Source organism: Acinonyx jubatus, chromosome E4 (genome assembly GCF_027475565.1).
Source record: "Acinonyx jubatus isolate Ajub_Pintada_27869175 chromosome E4, VMU_Ajub_asm_v1.0, whole genome shotgun sequence".
NCBI classification, from domain to species: domain Eukaryota; kingdom Metazoa; phylum Chordata; class Mammalia; order Carnivora; family Felidae; genus Acinonyx; species Acinonyx jubatus.
The window spans coordinates 5,205,048-5,226,598 of record NC_069395.1 but is presented as its reverse complement, the minus strand read 5'-3'; the positions used below and the strand labels follow the sequence as shown (position 1 = coordinate 5,226,598).

General features: G+C 44.8%; 1 protein-coding gene and 1 long non-coding RNA gene across 3 annotated transcripts in view; one reads left to right on the top strand and one right to left on the bottom strand.

The window, feature by feature from the left end:
* The window catches only part of SLAMF7 (SLAM family member 7), a 15,762-nt gene extending 9,487 nt beyond the window's left edge, over positions 1–6,275 (bottom strand). Inside the window, exon 1 of the mRNA XM_015076253.3 lies at positions 6,174–6,275. Coding sequence (XP_014931739.1) covers positions 6,174–6,225 — 52 coding nt within the window. The 5' untranslated portion in view covers positions 6,226–6,275. The remainder of the gene's footprint in view (positions 1–6,173) is intronic.
* On the top strand, positions 1,042–21,551 carry LOC113596214 (uncharacterized). 2 transcript variants are annotated; one of them, XR_003416974.2, is made up of 5 exons: positions 1,042–1,190; positions 1,341–5,126; positions 5,216–5,536; positions 6,035–6,213; positions 19,525–21,551. It is a non-coding gene; the product is annotated as an uncharacterized LOC113596214 (long non-coding RNA). The 2 variants fall into 2 exon arrangements; XR_008293394.1 differs by having other exon boundaries at positions 5,216–6,213.

Below are 21,551 nucleotides of genomic sequence, written 5' to 3'. Positions count from 1 at the left end.
AACTTGTCCAAAGGCACAAAGCTAGTAGGTGATGATTTGTTGAGGATTTAACCCAATGTCCCCCCATTGGTTTAGTCTGAAGGCCCTGGGGCATTTGTGCCAGCTCTAGCCCTCTCCCCTTCATCAGCTCCCAGGAGGGCTCAGATGTCAACCCTGAAGACTTTGGGCTTCACAGATCCTGGTTTCCCCTTCATGTCCTTCGGTGAACTTCCCTCAAGCCTGAGCTGAGCTGCCGGTGCCCCAGAGTAAGGGAATCTGATGCCACTAAATGTTCACCTAGTCCCCCTAGTCCCTCGATCACAGTTTTGGGATCTTGACCAACCTTTTTTTTGGGGGGGGGTGGTAAATTTGTGTCCAAAAGTACTGGCTTCTTCCCAACCTTTTTCTTTGCAGGGGAGAGGGGTAAATTTATGGCTTCTTCCCCTGGGTAAATGACTTTTGAGGGGCTGATTCCTGTTCGAAACATTTCTGGCCCCTTGTCCCCATAATTTATCAGTCAGTGCATATATATTTTAGATCCATCAAGCCTTTATTAAATCATTATGTTAAATAATCTGATTTTTCAAAAAGCTTCTCCCCTGCATCTCTAATACTGAAGTAGGATGGTTTCCAGTGGCTTAACCATCTCAACGGGTGTCTAAACAGTCCCAGTACATGCAACAGACAAAGTCCATTTTGTTTTCAATTTTTGACTGATCAACTAATGTTTGTGTCCTTTTACTTCAACAATAAGGTGAATATTCTGCAGTCAAATGAAGGTTGGGTATCCCCTGGCCCTAAATAGGTGCAATCCTGGATTTAGGGCACCTTTGAATAATATCATTTTCGCATGAGGTTTGGGGGCAGATGTGTAAGCTGGGGAGGTGGCAAAATGCAAGGATGTGGCTTTAGTGGCTGTGTGCACCCATTTAGGCCATGCACGATTATTCTTCTCACTTGTTCACACATGTGGTTCTATTTTTGCAGGCTGAATGTCAAGAGCTGCAAATTTCGTGTGGCGATATATATATATATATATATATAACATGCCTCCAAATTCATTGCTCCTTGTCAGTATGAAATTGGAAGACCTCACGGTGCAAATTGCCCACAGGAGCCTAGAGGGAGTCTATCGTTCTACCTTAATTGTATCTTCAGGATGAAAAGACGGGTCATGAAAGAAGAAAGTGGTTCCATGCCATTCCCCAAATGTGAGTTCAGAGGATAGGGGGCCGGGTGGGTGAGTCCTAACCAGTTTTATTTCCTCCTCTGTGGAAAGACCTTCCCAGAGTTTCACAACTCAGTTTTTCAGAGTTGGTGGGGGGAAAAGGGATCCAGAAACAAGAGACTTCTCTTCTCAGTATTTCAAGACTGAACCGAAGCTTCGCATTCTGTGGTTGGCTTTTCCACCTGCCCTGATCCTGTCGAATTTTACCATGCCTAGGTAGGTCATGCTTTCCTCTTTCAGTCACTCTTTCCTCTAGCAAGGATTTATTTTGCTCCACATTTGTGCCAGGAGTTCCATATTTGTGTCTAGGAGCTGAGGATATAACTAGGGAGCAACTCCTACTCATGGGGTCAGGAGATAGTCATTAATTAACTACCTGTATGGGTTATAAAACGCGATGTAGCAGGCGTTTGGGGAACCTATAGTAGGGAAAGTGAACGTGATCTGTAAGATTGGGACACTCTAGAGATTGAGTGGATACTAACACCTACCAAAAAGGCCCAGGAGGATTGGGCCTCAAGAGACTCATCTACCCTCCCACCTGGAAGACCAGTGCAGTGACTGTCCTAACTCGCCTCTTCCGCATCCACCTTACCCTTTCCTCATTTTGTAGCAGCTGCATGGGTTGGGTAAGACTGACAGGCACCTAGCTCAAGGGGTAGCCTTCCTCTGGCATGGTAATTAGCTCAACAGTATCACATGACCTGGGCTGACTCATCAAAAAAGTCCAAGGCTTTTGCCCAAGGGCAGGATGACCCTATGATGCTGTGAGAAGACATGATGTCACTTACTACCACCGGACAAGCAGCCAGCCTCCATCACCTGACTCCCAGTTTACTTTGTACCCCACATTTTTTTGTGCTTTATCCGTCTCTCTGCCCGTCCAAGTATTATTCAAGACCCATAAAGCCCTTCCCTGAGCAAGCCTCCACTTTTTTCTCACGTCCACCCCCTGAAATTTACCACACTTGATTTTCTACTTTAAAGTCCCCAGAAGGAGTTATTCCGCTGGGCGGTGGGTGAACGTACCATTTGTTGACCAATAACTGGTCACCTGGTGGTGAGGTCTGGGGTCACACCCAGGGAGGGATGGGGATGGCCAGGCCGTATGGAACAGTGTGAAAGGGGTAGTGCTCTGGCCTAACGGGGAGCCAGGAGACCCGTGTTCATTCTGGTTCCTCTGTGATAAGCAACAAACACTTGGTATCACTCTTTAGCTCCTAAACTGGTTTAATGGGCGTTAGGCTTTTTTATTTCTGAAAGTAACTCCATGAGATAGAGGTTGCTAAAACTTCACCTTATTGATGAGGACACTGGGGCTCCAAGATGCTGAGTGATTTCCCCACGGCCCCAATCCGAGAAGTGGTGGATGTGGGATGGGAAGCTAGCGGGTCCTTCTGTCTCAGAGGCCTAAGCTCTTCACACGGCTGCCTTGCCACTGAGCACTTTGAGTTTCAGTGTTTTCAACTCTCATAGAGAAAAATAACCTTTATTTGCCAGAATTTGGGGTGGATGAAGGGGCGACATGGATTTGAAAGCATTTTGAGAAGTTCAGAGCCGTCTGCCAACGGGGGGTAGGGAGGGGAGCCTTATCTAGGAGACAGGCCTTGAGAACGCTTCTCATTTTTACTTCTCATTTCCCTAAGGATGGCTAGAAGTGAGAAACAGATTTCCCCAAACTTCTTTGGTTGGCTTCTCAGCAGGATGAACTTCTCAGAAGATGGTCTGGAGCCTAATGCTTTTGACCATTCACTGGCTAATTCACGGCAGAATGGTTATGCCCAATCACCCCGCATGGTAAGAACTCCCACAGCAAACGTCCCCTGCCAACCTGCCTTTGGAGGTGGGGGGGGGGGGAGCTGGAGCCGGAGGCCCTCTGCCTTCTGTCCCGGCCAAGACTCTGATGTTTTGACAGCAGGAGCATCAGCCCTAAGACACTGTTCACAACAGGAAGGGACAACAGCTCCTCCCCTTTGTCACGTATCTTTCCTCTGGGTTATCACTTCCTCCACCTTAACCTGTTTCCCCCCACAAGACTTAAGAGATGAGTGGAGAAGGGGGGAGCTGGGTGGCTCAGTTGGTTAACGGTCCATTAGCGGTCCATTAGAATGTACCAGCATCTCATGGCATCCTCTTCATGGAAGCCAGAGCATCTCAGAGCTGGGAGAGACCTTAGGGACTACGAAGTCCTATCCCACCTCACAGATGAGGAGACTGATGCTCCCTCCAAGGGTCACGGTGACATGTTCTCAGTCAGTGGAGCCAGGACTCCTAAGGCAGGGCTTCCCAAGCTATGCCCCCGCCACCCCTGAGGCCGGTGGCAGCGCCTCAGGGTGTTTCTGGAGAGCTGAGAGAAGGTCCAGGGGGTGAGAGATGGGGAGGGGTGATGGGAAGGAGGCTGGGGAAGTCTTCTTGCGACAGGGAGGCTTCCACTCCGTGCAGTAATTTACATGTTTGATTCTGCATAAGGTTGTGTTTCATAAAAGCAAACTGTTGCTTAAGAAAGAAAAACACCAATTTTGGAAACTACTGTTCCTTACCCAACTTCCCCTTACCTCACGTACCACAGAAAGAGGATTTTAAATCAGTCTTAGGTACGTGAGACCGAGGTTGCCCCTCGGTCATCTACACCCCCATTCCCTCTTGGCTCTTCTGGTCTTTTTCAACATCTCCTCAATACCTGCTCACCCACGTTTTCTGTTTTCCTTTTTTTTTTTCTTTTTGGAGAGGGGTGGTGGAGGGGCAGAGGGAGAGAGAGAGAATCTTAAGCGGGCTCCACGCCCAGCGCCGAGCCTGACGTGGGACTTGATCTCACGACGGTGAGACCATGACCTGAGCTGAAATCAAGAGTCGGATGCTTACCCGACTGAACCACCGAGGGTTGTTTTCCTTCTTTAAATTGTCTCCTCAGGGCGCCTGGGTGGCTCAGTCGGTTAAGCGTCTGACTTCGGCTCAGGTCACAATCTCGCTCGAGGTTTGCGGGTTCGAGCCCCGCGACGGGCTCTGTGCCGACAGCTGGGAGCCCAGAGCCCGCTTCGGATTCTGGGTCTCCCTCGCTCTCTGCCCCTCCCCTGCTCACGCCCTGTCTCTCTCTCTCACTCTCTTTCTCAAAAATAGAGAAGCATCAAAACATTTTTGAAAACATTGTCTCCTCAGCCCCGCTGTATCACTTAGTCCTCCCAAAATCTGTGAGGGAGAAGCAGACTATTGAGCCCATTTTCCAGATGAGAATCCTGAGTCCACAAGAGCGGTTTCTTGGCCCCTCTGAACGTGGCCAGGGTGGTTCCTGTTGGTACATCCACATCCTGAGCCTGGAGTGACCTGCTCTCTTCAGTCCCTACCTTGGCCTCGGGTAGCTGGAGAGGTAAGGAATCTCAACAGCTCTCCTGGGGAAGATTCAGCTCAAATCCGCAATTACAGAGGGCTTCTCCGGGGTCCAGCGCATTGTCAGGCAACTGGGTGTGATGAAAAGAACACTAACTAGCTTTGGAAACCCAGTCCCTGCCCTACTTTTTAACGGCTGTACCATCTCGCCCAAGATACCTGACCTCTCCAGCCCAAGTTTGTCCATCTAAGAACGGAGGGTGATGACGTCTATCTCACAGGCTCATGAGGACACGGTGTGAAAAACGCCTTGGATGTGCAGCAGGAGCGTAATACATGCGATTAGTACTGTACTTGTTTGGTACCTGGTATCTCATTTAAAACATCACAATAATTCTGCAAGTTAGGCTATGTGCTCGCGTACAGAGGCCGAGGACCTTACTCACGACAATACGACGAGGTCAAACCCGGGGGTCCTTGTCCAGGGCTGGCACTGCTTCCTCTGCCCTGCCCACTAGAGGCCCTAGGACAATCGTGGACTCCCTTCAACCACGGGGGGTGTAGCACCCAGTGCTGCCCACAGCTCGCGTTCCAGGTAAGCACCTGGGGGTTTGAAAAGCCCCGCTGTTTCCTCCCCCACTTCACATTTTTCAAGTTCCACTTCTGATTACTGTTTCTATTCAGGGAGCCGTTTGTAAAGCGAAAGCCCACGGTAGGACCACCTGCTTCGAGCCAGGAGCTTCCTAAAAGCATGCAAAATTCTAATGAACTCAGGGAAGGCGAGGGTCTGCTGATGCTGAGCACTCAGTGAGGCCGGGAAGGACTGGGAGCAGCAACCGACTGTGTGGTCTGGGGCAGGTCGCCGCAGGAAGTCGTGGCGTGCCCACAAACGGACCACCTGTGCCAAGTCCCCAGAGGGAGACCTCATGGGGGTGCCCTGCGAGTTGGTGACTGGAGAGATAGTCCTAACTGATGGGGCTCCAGGTCCTTTCTGAGAGCTCTGAGGTTAGTAACATCTTCAAAGAGTAGAACCCTTGGGACCGGAGAAGCAACAGCCTCAGTCCTTCGTGTTAGTAAACATAAAGTGCCTACAGTAGGAGACGCTCTTCTGAGTGGACACGGGTTGAATTGGCCTGGTTAAGAGAAAATTCAAACCTTTCCTGCCATCAACCTCCCTGTTATGCACAGTCATTGAAAATATCTTTCTAAGTATATTTAAAACCTATTTTTAAATATGGACTTCTAAATATTTAAAAAACGTATACTTATAAATAAGGAAACATTCACCAGTACGCTCTCATTTTGATTTTAAAGTTGCCCTCCAAGGGAAGGAAGGCTGAGGCTCGGGGAAGATAACATCTTTTATTTAAATCATGGCAGAACACAGGTCTTTCTGATATCCAGCACCCTTCCTTCAGCCCTTCCTTCCCTGGGACAACCAGAAGGGGCGACTGTCCCCAGAGCCATTCTTTCTCCTCTCGTTCTTCCTGTCCTCTGATTTAGAGGTCACAAGATGCAGAAAATAATATGAGATGAGGGAGCAGAACTTCCTGAGTTGGCCAGAGTCCCAGAGTGGACCCCAAAGCCTAGAGGTGTACAGGATGGGGAAGGCAGTCAGGAGAACAGGACAGTCTGGACTTACCCGGATGCTGTGAGAGAAGGACAAGGATGAAGCATGCTAGGTAAGCAAGCATGTTGTTGTCTGGGTGTCAGTCACTCAAATGATTCCGCCTCCTTCGCACAGTGCACACACCTCTCCTTTAGCTGACGTTTTTATAGGAGGGACCATGAAAGTGACATGTGACCATGAGCTGTCTCTAGTTTTGTTTTGTTTTGTTTTTTCCATGCTTGTTTCACTTTAGTTGTAGGTGGTCAATGAAAGGTGTCAGGAGTGAACTGAGTCCCAAAGGTGATGCAGACCCCATTTTACAGAGAAGAAACCAGGCTCACAGAGGCTAGGAATTGATTAAGGCCACACAGCCAGTCTTTTCTGCTATATTACATCATCTCTCAGATATTCAGAACAGAGGAAATGGAAGCAAAGAGAAGGTCAGAAGGAGGAACAAAGGGTGGCACAGGGAATAATAACAGTATTTATTGGGCTTTGCTAAATCCCAGGAGCATATGCATTTTTTGTTTTTAATTCCTGTGAGATACCACCATAATTCTTATTTCCTAGACGAGAAAGTGAAGGCTTGGACGATATTACAGCAAAATTAAAAAGTTATTTTAATGAAAAGAAACCATTATGAGAGGCAAAAAGGCAAGCCATATAGTCTGAAAAGATATTTTTAATACTTTAATTCCACAAGAGTCTTATATACATAATACATAAAGAAGTCTTACATATCAATAAGAATTAGGCAGACGACCCAATGCATAAGCGACTGAAATAGATACTCCATTAAAAAAAATTTTTTTTAAGTTTGTTCATTTATTTTGAGAGGGAGAGAGAGAAAGAGAGAGAGAGAGAGTGGGGGAAGGGCAGAGAAAGAGGGAGACAAAGAATCCCAAGCAGGCTCCTCACTGCCAGGGCAGAGCCCAACATGGGGCTCGATCCCACAAACCATGAGCTCATGACCTGAGCTAAAACCAAGAGCTGGATGCATAACAATCATAAATGTGTCTCACTAGTAATCACAGATCTTCAAAAAGCAGAAAAAAAAAGTTTCTCTTGGATAGAAGCCCAGGAGTATGATTGCTGAGTCAGATGGTAAATGTCTGTTTAATTTCTTAAGAAACTGACCGACCATTTTCTAGAGTGGTAACATTTTACATTCCCACTGGTACTTTGGGACAGCTTTGATTCTTCTATACCTTCATCAGCATTTGCTATTGTTACCATATTTTATTTTAGCTGTTTTAATAGATGTGCAGTAGTATCTTATTGCGGCTTTAATATTTAGTATTTAAATCTCTGCTCCATCTTGAGTTGATTTTTGTATAAGGTGTGAGGTTTAGATTGAGGTTCATTTTTTCTGCCTGAAGATGTTCAATTATTCCAGCACCATTTGTCGAAAAGATAATCCTTTCTATATTTAAATGATTTTGCAATTTACGGAGAAATCACGTGGCCATACTTGCATGGGTGTATTTTGGGTTATCTATTCTGTTCCATTCGTTTACATAATGTGATTATTGTTTACTAGAACCCAAGTCTACCATTTTATTATTTCTTTGTTTCCTCTTCTTTGTTGCCATTGCGATTCTTCTGTTTTACTGTCTTAGTCATTCTGTGGGTCACTTGAAATATTTTTTAAATTTCAGTTCATTCTTTTTTTTTAGTATTTATTTATTTTTGAAAGAGAAAGAGCATGAGCAGGGGAGGGGCAGAGAGAGAGGGAGACAGAGGATCTGAAGTGGGCTCCGTGCTGTCAGTACAAAGACCAATGTGGGGCTCGAACTCACGAATCGTGAGGTCATGACCTGAGCAAAAGTCAGACCCTTAACCAACTGAGTCACCCAGGTGCCCCTTGAATGTTTTTTATAGTTTCATTTTGATTTATCTACAGTATATATATATTTTTTAATGTTTTATTTATTCTTGAGAGAAAAAGCACGAGTGAGGAAGGGGCACAGCGAGAGAGGGACACAGAATCCAAAGCAGGCTCCAGGCTCCGAGCCGTCAGCACAGAGCCCGACGTGCGGCTCAAATCCACGAGCTGTGAGATCATGACCTGAGCTGAAGTCGCACGCTCGACCGACTGAGCCACCCAGGCGCCCCATATCTACAGTGTATCTTGAACAGATTTTTAAATGGCTGCTTTATGCATTTTATTACACGTACATAAGTTATGGTCTACTGGTATTGACATTTTACCAGTTCAACTAAAGTGTAAAACCTTACTTGTATTAGATTCTTTTACTATCCTTTCCTAATAACTTATCTTAAATATATCCTTTATATACATTGAGGACCATGTAAGGTAATGTTATAGTTTTTGCTTCAATTATCAAATATAATTTAGAAAACTCAAGAGGAGGATAGTCTATTATATTTATCCATATATTTTAAAAATGTTTGTTTATTTATTTATTTTGAGGGGGGAGGGACAGAGAGACAGAGAGGGAGAGAGAGAATCCCAAGCAGCCTCCACCCTACGTGGGCCTCAAACCCACAAACCGTGAGATCATGACCTGAACTGAGATCAGGAGCTGGACGCCTAACTGACTGAGCCACCCAGGTGCCACCTCTCCAGCTTTTAGAATTATCTTGTGGTTGTGTTTTATATACAATGTCCAGTATTTTTATCTGTACTTAGTGGGGAAAATAAAGAGAAATGTGTCTACCTCATCTTTTCTGGAACGAGGAACACGATCATGTGTTTTTATATCCTTTCTCTCTTCTGACGCCAATGAAATCATGGTGACATCTTTTAAAAGGACTTTGTTAACTTGTGAAATGAATTCAACGTGGATAACTTTTCTTTTTTTTAAATTTTTTTTTAACGTTTATTCATTTTTGAGACAGACAGAGACAGAGCATGAACGGGGGAGGGATAGAGAGAGAAGGAGACATAGAATCGGAAGCAGGCTCCAGGTTCCGAGGCATCAGTCCAGAGCCTGACGCGGGGCTCGAACTCACAGACCACGAGATCGTGACCTGAGTCGAAGTCGGATGCTTAACCGACTGAGCCACCCAGGCGCCCCGTGGATAACTTTTCTTATCTGACTGGAAAAACACGGTAATGATGGAAGAAACATTTTCAAATCTATTAAAGTCTGTAGCCTTGTTGAAAACTAAGATAAACATACATCTAAAAGGAACCTTGATACCAAATTTATGAAAAGACAGGAAAAGAAAATTATAGACCTGTGTCCCTTATAACATAGTTGCAGAGATCCTAAATGAAACGTTAACAAATCACATCTAGTGGCGTGTCGAAAATATGTCATGATTAAATATCACTTATTCCAGGAATGTGAGAATAGGCCAATATTATAAACATTTGTCAGTATAATCCATCACATTGACTAAAGGCAGCATAACGTATGATTATCTCAGAAGCCATAATAAAATATTTGGTACAAGTTAATATTTACTCATAATTTAAAAAAATTCGTGAAAAACTATAGCAAACATCATACGTAAAGGCTGAACATTTAGAAGCAATACTATCGAAGTCAGGAATAAGATGAGAATTGCTCTAGTTACGGCTACTATTCGTTAATGAACTAGTGTCTTAGCCTGAGCAATGAGACAAGAAAAATAAATAAGCTGTATGTGGTTCAAAAAAAGAGAGAAAAATTACCACTATTTTCTGATCACATCACTGCTGATACAGGGAATGCAAAAGAACCTGCAGACAAACTATGAGAACTGATAAGAGAGTAAACAACGACTCCAGCAGACAGCCATAATTTTACACAGGTAATTTTTCTAACTTGGCTTACAGGTTGACACCTGTTTACTTATCTTGATCTAGTTTGATGAAGAGATAGAAGGGTATTTCACCCAATGTTACACAGAATTTTATTAGCAGAGTCAGAATACGACACAAATATTTTGACTTCAAGCCAGTGATTTTTCCATTATGAGGTATCACCCATTTGTAAACATACTTCCACAAATGTGGAAATGGCAGAGACAGCAGCTTTGAAATACTGCGATTTCGAATGCTGACATTCTTGGCAGAGAAATGAGGTTGGAGAGGAGGTGTTTCACTGAAATCCATCCAGCCATGGTTTTGAAGCAGATGCCTCATTCTCATTTAATTTCACTTTAGTGATTCCCACCATGGCTTTCCTTGTCCTAGAGCTGACCAAGCCAAAGTTTATGGGAAGACAGGAAAAGAAACTATTTTGATACGAGAAGCAGCAGAATTGGGCAGAATGACATCAGTGAAAAATCCTGGGGCACCCCATCAAGCCACATGTGGAGACAGAAACTAAAACAATTTTCAGGCTGTGCTGAAACAGAAAATGACTACTTTTGTAACATAACACATATTAGCAGCATGTGTCATTTAATCATTTTCTCTTTTTAAATTGGCCCATGAGACCCCATTCTTTCTTGGTTGTCTCCTACCCAAGCCTTCTCATTTTCCTTTGTTTAATGATGCAAATTTTCCCCGTCCATGAATATTGAAAAGTCTCTGGCTTTAGTCCTTAGACTCGCTCATTTCTTTATTTACCCCAATTCCTTAGTCAATTTCATTCAGTCTCTTGGTTTGAAATACCCAATTTTGTTTTCAGCTCTGACCTCTTTCCTGAATTCCAGGCTTGTGTATCCTACACTGGATCTCCATTTGAATGTATGAGGCATCCCAAACTCCCCCTGTACCAAATCAAACTCTTGCTCCCCTCCCTCTTACCTCCTCCCCCACTTGTTTTCTTCACTTCAGTAAATTATAGCTCTAGTCATTAAGGTTTTCATGCCAGAAAATTACAATTATCCTCGACTCCACTTTCTCATATCTCATATCCATTCATCAGCAAATTCTATTGTCTTGACTTTGGAATATGCTCAGAAACAGACTGCTTCTTGTCAGTCTTACCAACCATCACCACTGCCACTTCTTCCTTACACTATTGCAAAGGCTATGTAACTAATATCCTTGCTTCCACCTTGGTCTCCTGGAACTTATTCTTCACAGGTCACTAGAATGATCTTTTTTTCTTCTTTTTGAGAGAGAGAGAGAGAGATCTCGTGAGCATGTGCATGAGTGTGGGAGGGGCAGGGGGTAGTGAGAGAGAGAGAGAGAGAGAGAGAGAGACAGAAAGAGAGAGAATCTTAAGCAGGCTCCATGCCCAACTCAGAACCCAACTCAGGGCTTGATCTCATGACTTGATTTCACGACTGTGAGATCATGACCTGAGCTGAAATCAAGCTTAACTGACTGAGCCACCCAGGTGTCCCTAGGGTGATACATTTAACACGTACACCGAACCATGCTATTTTCCTGCTTAGCAGATCACTTAGGATAAAATGCAAAGTACTTTTCAAGGCTTCTGACCCTACATGATGGCTCTTAGTCACCTTTCTGATGTCATCTCCTAATTCTTTCCCCCAGCCTGTTCCACGCCCGCCACGCTAACCACCTCACTGTTCCTGAATGCCCCAGGCACACCCCAAGTCTTTTGCACTAGAGGAAAGCTCTTCCCTCAGATATCCACGTGGCTTTCCCTTCCTTAAGATTTACTCAGTATTACTTATCAGAGGGGGTTTCCTTGTCCCCCTGATAAACTATCACTCCCTGATCTTTCACTTTCTTTTTTTAAATTAGAAACATTTTTTTCTTCTTAACTGTTTATTTATTTTGAGAAAGAGGGAGGGAGGGAGGGACGGAGAGAGAGGGAGAGAGAGAATCCCAAGGAGGCTCCGCACTGTCAGCACAGAGTCCGGCTTGGGGCTCGAGCTCACGAACCGTGAGATCATGACCTGAGCCAAAATCAAGAGTCTGACGCTTAACTGCATGAACCACCCAGGCACTCCTCTTTTACTTCCTATTCCCTTACATTATTATTATTATTATTATTATTATTATTATTATTTTCTGTAATATCTACCACACTAAAATCCAAAAATCGTAAGAAGAAAGACTTTGTTTTGCTCACTACTCTATTCTCAGCAACTAAAACATTGCCCGGTACATAGCAGGTCTTCAATACATGTGTTGAGTGGATGAATGACTGTCCGGAGTAATAGAAATTGAGTAATTGTGAATGACACCCACCATTCCTTTTTTTCTATTTGGAGAGGAAAATTGGGAGTAGAAAAGGGATGAGAGTTTTCAGGGACTCAGAACTCTATCGTGGCAGAGCAGAAGGTGGGGGAAGACTCTAGGGGATGAGAGAAAATAATGCTTGTATCTTTCCAGGGGGAAATTTGTGTCGTCTCAAAGCGAGAAATGGCTGTTGCTTTAAACCCTGACAGTACTGTTACAGCTCATGTCGTTTTAGAAACGTCTCTTTCAAGATTATTTCTTTTTCAAAACACCTGTGATTAGAGTATGTTTATGCAAAGTGACCATGTAGCAAACACTGCAGAACTTTTCTTTTGATGTGATTTGGCACCCGATTATCATTTAATGGTTTTCTGTGTGAAATTACTCGGCGTGGCATTAAAACGTGGAATAGAGAACTTCAGCTTCCGAGCTAAAAACTATACGGGAGCATTTTGAGAGCTTTCTCACCGATACACTTTCACCAGAATTTCACAGGATTTTTGGACATCTTCAATAGCATGCGTTTTCCAACTCACTGTGAAATAGTGAAATTAGTGTTCAAAAGCCCCCGGGAATGCACGTATGTAATAGCCTGATACTTGGAGACTTCATAGAAACCGGCTGCGGTCTAATGAGAATATACTACTTTCTCACTGGCCCGCGGCTTCCCTGCAACCCAGTTGTAGAGTCTATACTCCTGGGGGCAGAGCCACGCTGAACTTGCCAAGCCCAGTGCTGGAAGCTGGGAGCAGATTCCTTTCTTCTCTGGGCCCCGGCTCCCTTCCTGACGGCTCACAAGTCTGGACTCTGGTAATTGCCGCGTCCGGTTGTATCAGCGAAGTTTCAGACTGTGACCACGCTTTCCTGAAACTGTCTCCAGTTTCCAAGAGTCACCTTAAGCGGCCAAAGGTGAGAGAGAATCATTACCAGATCTCACGTGTCTTTCGTGCATTCTGGTTTCTATGCCGCTTAACCTGTATCAGTTTCACCGATCACGCAGCATGTCCTTTGGGGAAGGAGGCTCTAGAAAGGAAGGCTTGTGTGTGTGTGTGTGTGCGTGTGTGCGCATGTGCCCAGATGTGAGCAGATTCCCACACGCTGACATCGGACACCCAACGATCTACCTCAATTACCAGGTATGGCAGGGGACCCTCTCGAAGCCCACACCCCTGGTTGGTGCTCCTCATCTGTCCTTGACGCAACTTATATCACCCGCTGGGTCAAGGGTTGGAAGCACAGTCGAGAGAAATGGGTCTGCCGTCGCAGAAACCGTGCTCTGTGGTGGGAAATACACACACAAGACAATAACTACCATGCGGAGGGCAAGGACTGTGATGGGTCGAGTCCAAGCGCAGAGTAGTCCTAAGGCGGGGTCTGCCAGTATGTGTCATCTTGCTCCTGTGATTCATTGTTTCTTCAACTGTGGAAGTAGAGTAATACTGCCTCCTCATACCTGCCTCATGGGTTGTGCTGGGGGCAGAACTGCAGTGGGTGTGAAAGAACTTTGGAACTCTAAAGGGCGATAACACGGTGACTGCAAGGCATGCGGGGTGGCAGTGGGAGGGCATGGCCTCCCGACGGCTGTCCTACACAGGGACCCTAAAGCTTTCACGGCGTGTGGAATTATCCAGAGATCTAGAGATCAGACTGGTCCCCGGGCAGTTCAGAACTTCCGAAACATGAAAAGTAGAACAGGAGAAAGGAGAGCAGAGGAGCTGTGCTAACCCCGGTCCGGTGCCTGAGCCAGTGGAAACTCGATCCCCAAAGACTGGAAAGTCGTCTCTTTAGGCAGGGCCGGTCCCGGCCCCCCTCTCTCTGCTGGTCTTCACTCCGGTATCTCAGAACGCGGGTCTTCTCTGGGTCTAACCTCTATTTCCCCTGCTTTCATGTACCATCTTTTCCGTTTGGTTGGAGGAGAAAACCATTACAAGCTTTCTCTGACATTTCTCCATCCAACCCCTTTGAGAGGATGGGGGAGGAGGCGAGGTAAGAAATGTCCAATACGCTGGCTGTCCATCCGTGTGCCCACAGATGGTCCATATTCCCTGTCATTCACACCAGAGCTGTCCCGCTTGCCTTGGCTCAGCATGACTGATGTCTCTCCCTCTCTCGTGCTGGCAGTGTTGCCCAGAGAGTGGCTAAGCAGACAGATGTTCCAGCCACGTGGCCCACACTTGAGTCCTAGTTCTGTCCCTCCCTCCTTGTTTGGTCTTGAGCAAGGCGACTGAGGTTCTATGCCTCAGTTTCCTCGCCTGGGAAATGGGGATAACCGTAGTCCTTAGTCCACAAGATTGTGAGTATTAAATGAGATCATCTATATTGACATGGCATAAAGACTACCTCATAGTGAGTCCTCAGTAAACATTAGCTATTTTTTTAATCGGCTCATTTAAAGCAGCTTCTAATCACTTATAGAGAGCCAGGCACAATTAGATGAAGTCCGAGTTCCAGACTTCGTGAGAGGAATCCTGATGAACCACATGCCTGGATTGTCTCTCCAGGTGCCTTCTGCCTTCACACACACACACACACACACACACTACAGAGAAGGCACCTCACCTGCCCCCTTCAGGTAAGCCACAGTCCCTCTAACTAAAAGTCATCTCAGATTCCGTGACTCTTTGCTGCCCTCTGCTAACAGAGGTGTGCTGGGATTGGGTGGGGACGAATGGGAGAGGTTAGCGGGTGGCTGAGGGGTGTGTGGGGTGTCAAACGTGCAAACGTGAGGTGTCTGCTATACCTCGTCCCTGTTTTCACAGGGCTTGGGCCACCAATTGCAAATTCTGACATTATATTCGTATCATGTAGATTTTCTACAAAGAAGAAAGAGAACTCGGCAGAAGGTCACCATTTGTCAGTTGCTTCGTAGCTGTGCAAAGTAAAACAGATTTACAAAGCACTCTGGGAGACGTGTTGTGGGGCTGGGGGCCCTACAGGTTAGTGCAGGCTCCATAGGTTAAAAAGCCTCAGCCCCATGAGAATGGCCCCGACTTCAGACACCAAGTCCAAGTAGTAGGTCCCCAGGTTACCCACAACTTCTGTCCAGCGAGGCTACAAATTGGAGGTTCTAATGACCCGTGTCCCTGGATTCGATTATTTGCTAGAACAACTCCCAGAACTCTGAGAAACGCTTGTGTTGACCGGTTTATTATATACTAAAGGATATGATAAAGGATACAGATGAGCTGCAAGGTGAGGAGATGTATTAGGCGAGATCTGGGAGGATCCTGACCCCACGGAGTTGGGATGTGTCACCAGCCTAGAAGCTCCTGGAATCTCATACTATTGGGATTTTTATGGAGGCTTCATCACGTAGGCGTAATCAATTATTAACTCCATTTCCAGCCCCTCTCCCCTCTCTGGAGAATGCGGGATGGAGCTGAAAATTCCAAGCATCTCATCTTGGCTTGGTCTAGACCACAAAGCCCCAGGGTTCGCAGTTTCCACAATCTAAAAAGGGAATCACAGCTTGAGTGATGTCTTTTTGATATTGGCCCTGGAAGGTCTAGAATGCCTCATTCAAGTGTCTAATACATTTGATTTGGGAGGACATCTTTGGGTTTAAGGGAGAAGGGAACATTACAAAATTAGTTTCCCTACATAACGATATGTTTGTGCCAGGTGGCTGATGTGTGTCAATATTAGGGAATCTCTCTTCTTGGGAACCGAGAGCTGTTTCAACGAGGGAACTAGAGGGGAATGCTGTCCGCACCCCCTCCCCATTTCACTCTGCTTCTGAGACCTTCCGCTAGGGACATTTTCACCTCTCCCCCATCCCCCAAAAGTGAAGCATGTTAACAACCACAGCTTTCAAAGAACCTAAAGCAGGGGCGCCTGGGCAGCTCAGGCAGTTAAGCCTCAGAGTCTTGATTTTGGCTCAGGTCATGGTCCCATGGTTCCTGAGATTGAGCCCCGTGTTGGGCTCTGTGCTGACAGCCTGGAGCCTGCTTCGGATTCCCTCTCTCCTCTCTCTCTGCCCCTCCCCTGCTCGTCCTCTGTTTCTCTCTCTCTCTCTCTCAGAAACACCTTTTCCCATTGGGTGTCTCCTCTCCTTTCTTTGCAGGAGCCTTTCTGGCTTGGTTTCTGGCTTTGCAGGAAGGGTGTTAGCAGACACACTGTGGTCCTTCTCTGTGGTCTTTCTTGGTTCTCTCACCATGAACTTTGCTCTTGGGGGTCAGAGGGGGGGTCAGAGGACATAAATGTGGGGTCGGGATGGACGGTGGATGACAGGCTTTGGCCAGTCTGAAAACTGCTTTTCTTTCCCTTCACACTGTTCACCGTTGTTTAAAAAACCAATATTGTTGTGAAGTTTAGACTTTATGCACTTACTTCTTCACGTTCTCATTTGTTTCTCTACTCAATGCAAACGGAGATTTTCTCCCAGGATTCATTTGAAATTGGTGATTTATTAAATCCGATGGAGGCCTTATTCCTTTTGAATACGAAGGAACAGATGAGAATAGGAATGGAGAATGAGAATGTCTATTGCAAAAAATCAAATCATAAAGGGTAAAAACTACTCAAGCTTCCCACCCTAGCGGGAGACAGACACTAGTTTTCAGTTTTATGTAAATTATTTCAAATCATTTTGTATTCCTATGAGCTATATTGTACACAATGCTCTCCACGTGAACAGATTGTGACAAAACAGGAGTGTATCATATGTATTTGCTTATAATTTTTTCCCTCAACAATATAGCATAGACATTCCTTTTAGATGAAAACATTCTGTTCTGTCTCATTCTGTGTTATGACTCCATATTGTCCCACGGATGTGTTTATGTTGGGATTTTTCATGCAGTCTCCTTTTGGTTGGTATTTGTAAGTTATTTCCAACTTCTTTTATCATAAATTCTTTTGTAATGAACATTGTTTCATGTTTCATTTATCCTCGTGCAATTGTGCCATTACGTTTCTATATAGATTATTACAAGCAGAACAATGTACGAAGCGTATCATATAGTGAAAAATTTGACAGGTAACACCAAGTTTCCCTCCACAAAGCTTGCATAATTTATATTTCCATAAACAGTGTATGTGTCTGGTTTCCTCTAATTTTTTTCATCACTGGAATCGAACAATTTTTTTTCTTTTTTTCTTTTTTTTTTTTTAATTTTTTTTTCGACGTTTATTTATTTTTGGGACAGAGAGAGACAGAGCATGAACGGGGGAGGGGCAGAGAGAGAGGGAGACACAGAATCAGAAACAGGCTCCAGGCTCTGAGCCATCAGCCCAGAGCCGGACGCGGGGCTCCAACTCACGGACCGCGAGATCCTGACCTGGCTGAAGTCGGACGCTTAACCGACTGCGCCACCCAGGCGCCCCACAATTTTTTTTTCTAATTTGATAGTTAATATTATCATTATTTGTTTATTTTCCATTTCCCTGATTCCCAGGAGGAAATGCGCATTTTTCACGTGTATTGGGCATTTTCTTATTTTCATCCTGTAAATTATCTGTTGGTATACTTTGCAATAGACACATCTCTGTAACCTTATTACGTTTCATTTCTGCAGCATTTGATGTTGTGAATGTCTCCATTCTTCAAATTCTCTCATTTCCTGCGAACTTCCTATGCTCTAGTATTCTTCCCAGTTTTCTTTTTTAAAAAAATATTTATTTGTTGGGGGGGGGGGTTGGTTAGAGAGGCAGAGACAGAGGGAGACACAGAATCCCAAGCAGGCTCCAGGCTCTAAGCTGTCAGCACAGAGCCCGATGCGGGGCTCGAACCCATGAACTGGGGGATTGTGACCTGAGCTGAAGTTGGATGCTTAACGGACTGAGCCCCCCAGGAGCCCCTTCTTCCCAGTTTTCTAGCGGATCTTTTTCAGTCTCCTTTGTCTCTGCCTTTTTCTTTACCATTCCTTAAATATAGCACCTGGTATTACCAGGGTGCTGTAGACTGAATGTTTGTGGTCCCTCCCCACCCAATTCATATGCTGAAACCTGATCCCTCATGTGATGGTATTCGGATGTGGAGCTTTTGGGAGGTGATTAAGTCATGAATCCTCATGAATGGGATTAGTGTGTTTTTTTTTAAATATAATTTATTGCCAAATTGGCTAACATACAGTGTGTACGGTGTGCTCTTGGTTTTGGGGGTAGATTCCTGTGATTCATTGCTTATGCACAACACCCAGTGCTCATCCCAACAGGTGCCCTCCTCAATGCCCATCCCCCATTTCCCCTCCGTCCCATCCACCCTCAGTTTGTTCTCTGCATTTAAGAGTCTCTTATGGTTTGCCTCCCTCCCTCTCTGTTTGTAACTATTCTTTTTTCCCCTTCCCTTTTCCCCACAGTCTTCTGTTAAGTTTCTCAGGTTCCACATATGAGTGAAAACATATGATATCTGTCTTTCTCTGACTGACTTATTTCACTTAGCATAACACTCTCCAGTTCCATCCATGTTGCTGCAAATGGCAGGACTTCATTCTTTCTCATTGCCAAGTAGTATTCCTTTGTATATGTAAACCACATCTTCTTTACCCATTCGTCAGTTGATGGACATTTGGGCTCTTTCCATAATTTGGCTATTGTTGAAAGCGCTGCTATGAACATTGGGGTACAAGTGCCCCGATGCATCAGCACTCCTGTATCCCTTAGGTAAATTCCTAGCAGGATAAATTCCTATTGCTGGGTCGAAGGGCAGTTCTATTTTTGATTTTTTGAGGAAACTCCACAGTTTTCCAGAGGGGCTGCACCAGTTTGCATTCCCACCAACAGTGCAAGAGGGTTCTCGTTTCTCCACATCCTTGTCAACATCTGTTGTCCTGAGTTGTTAATTTTAGTTACTGTGACCGGTTTGAGGTGGTACCTCGATGTGGTTTTGATTTGTATTTCCCTGATGATGAGTGATGTTGAGCATATTTTCATGTGTCCGTTAGCCATCTGGATGTCTTCTTAGGAGAAGTGTCTATTCATGTCTTCTATTTATTCACTGGATTATTTGTTTTTCAGGTGTTGAGTTTGGTAAGTTCTTTATAGATTTTGGATACTAACCCTCTATCCGATATGCCATTTGCAAATATCTTTTCCCATTCCGTTGGTTGCCTTTTGGTTTTGTTGATTGTTTCCTTTGCAGTGCAGCAGCTTTTTATCTTGATGAGGTCCCAATAGTTTATTTTTGCTTTTAATTCCCTTGCATTTGGAGACATGTCGAGCAAGAAATTGCTGTGGCTGAGGTCAAAGAGGTTGTTGCCTGTTTTCTCCTCTAGGGTTTTGACGGCTTCCTGTCTCATATTTAGGTCTTTTGTCCATTTTGAGTTTATTTTTGTGTCTGGTGTAAGAAAGTGGTCTAGTTTCATTCTTCTGCATGTTGCTGTCCAGGTCTCCCAAAACCACTTGCTAAAGAGACTTATTTCCATTGGATACTCTTTCCTGCTTTGTCAACATGATACTCTACATGGAAAACCTGGAAGACTCCACCAAAAAGCTGCCGGAACTGATATATGAATTCAGCAAAGTCGCAGGATACAAAATCGATGTACAGAAATCAGTTGCATTTCTATACACCAATAATGAAGCAACAGAAAAAGAAATCAAGGAATCGATCCCGTTTATAATTACACCAAGAACCACAAAATACTTAGGAATAAACGTAACCAGAGATGTAAAAGATCTGTAGGCTGAAAACTATAGAAAACTTATGAAGGGAATTGAAGAAGACACAAAGGAATGGAAAAACGTTCCATGCTCATGGACTGGAAGAATAAATATTGTTAAAATGTCAATGCTACCGAAAGCAATCTACACATTCAATGCAATCCCAATCAAAATTGCACTGGCATTCTTCTTAAAGCTAGAAGAAACAATCCTGAAATCTGTATGGAACCACAAAAGACCCCGGATTAGTGTCTTTTAAAAGAGGCCCCAGAGAGCTCCATTCTTCCAGCTCCATCCTTCCTTCTACCACACGAGGACACAATGAGAAGATGGCCATTTATGAACTAGTAAGTGGGCCCTCCCAGATACTGAATCTGTTGGTGCCTTGATCTTGGACTTCCCAGCCTCCAGGGTATGAGAAGTAGATATTTGTTGTGCAAGTCTCCCAGGCTTTGGTATTTTTGTTCCAGTAGCCTGGATGAACTAAGACATGGGGGATTCCCTGCTCAATCTCCTTTTCACTTTATGTATTCCTCCCAAGAGAGATCCTTCTTGTACATGATATGATTTCCACCACAATTTGTGTGCTGACTATTCATATTTCTGGGAGGTAGCTCAGATCTCTCTCTTGAGCCCCAGGTGCACATATTCGACTCTGTTTCAGACATCTTAATCACAACATATCCCAAACTGAACTTATCTTTCATGTCCCACCCACTAATTTAGTCCCCCAAGCCAACAATCGGCTCTTTCTTTTCCCTTTCCCTCCTCCCCCCCGCTAAAAAACCAGGTATGGACTTCTGCTGATTCTGACTTCTTCCCATCACCCTCTCTACTGCTGCTGCTGCTGAGTCTTTCATTATTGTGTAGCTGGAATCTTCTAACATCTCCTTACTTCTAATCTCATCCTCCTCTTCATCAGCGTTCTTTCTAATCTGTGGAATGAAGCACATCATCCATCAGCTCAAAATCTTTACTTACTTCTCCTTGAAAGGGGTCGGGATAAAACCCAAACTCCTGACCACACACACAAAAGCCTTATTGATCTGGACCTGGTTTCCTTTTTTTTGTTTGTTTCAGTCACACAAAATATCCTCAGTTTCCCAATCTAGCCACGTTCTCTGCTTTCACAGATGGTATCATATTCATCTTCCTTATGTAACACACTCCCTTGCTCTTCAAAGGAGTCACACCTAGTGTCTGTCTCCCAGCAGCTTCCCCCGATCACACAGTTTGTGTTGGGTGGTCCATCCATGTGGTCCCATTATTCTCCATTTCAAAACCATATTTACACATGAGACTGTGAGCTGCTTAAGAGCAGGCAGGTGTAGGGGCGCCTGGGTGGCTCAGTCGGTTAGGTGTCCGACTTCAGCTCAGGTCATGATCTCGTGGTCCGTGAGTTCGAGCCCCATGTTGGGCTCTGTGCTGACAGCTCAGAGCCTGGAACCTGTTTCAGATTCTGTGTCTCCCTCTCTCTCTGACCCTCCCCCATTCATGCTCTGTCTCTCTCTGTCTCAAAAATAAATAAACATTAGAAAAAAAATTTTAAAGAGAGCAGGCAGATGTATAGCTTTCATTTCTACAACTTCAGATGTAGCCCAAGAGATATCTAATAGGGGTGACTGGGTGGCTCATTTGATTGAGCATCTGACTCTTGATTTCAGCTCGGGTCGTGATCCCAGGGTCATTGGCCTTGGAGTCAGCTTAAGATTGTCTCTCTCTCTTCCTCTGTCCCTTTTCCCTGCTCTCTC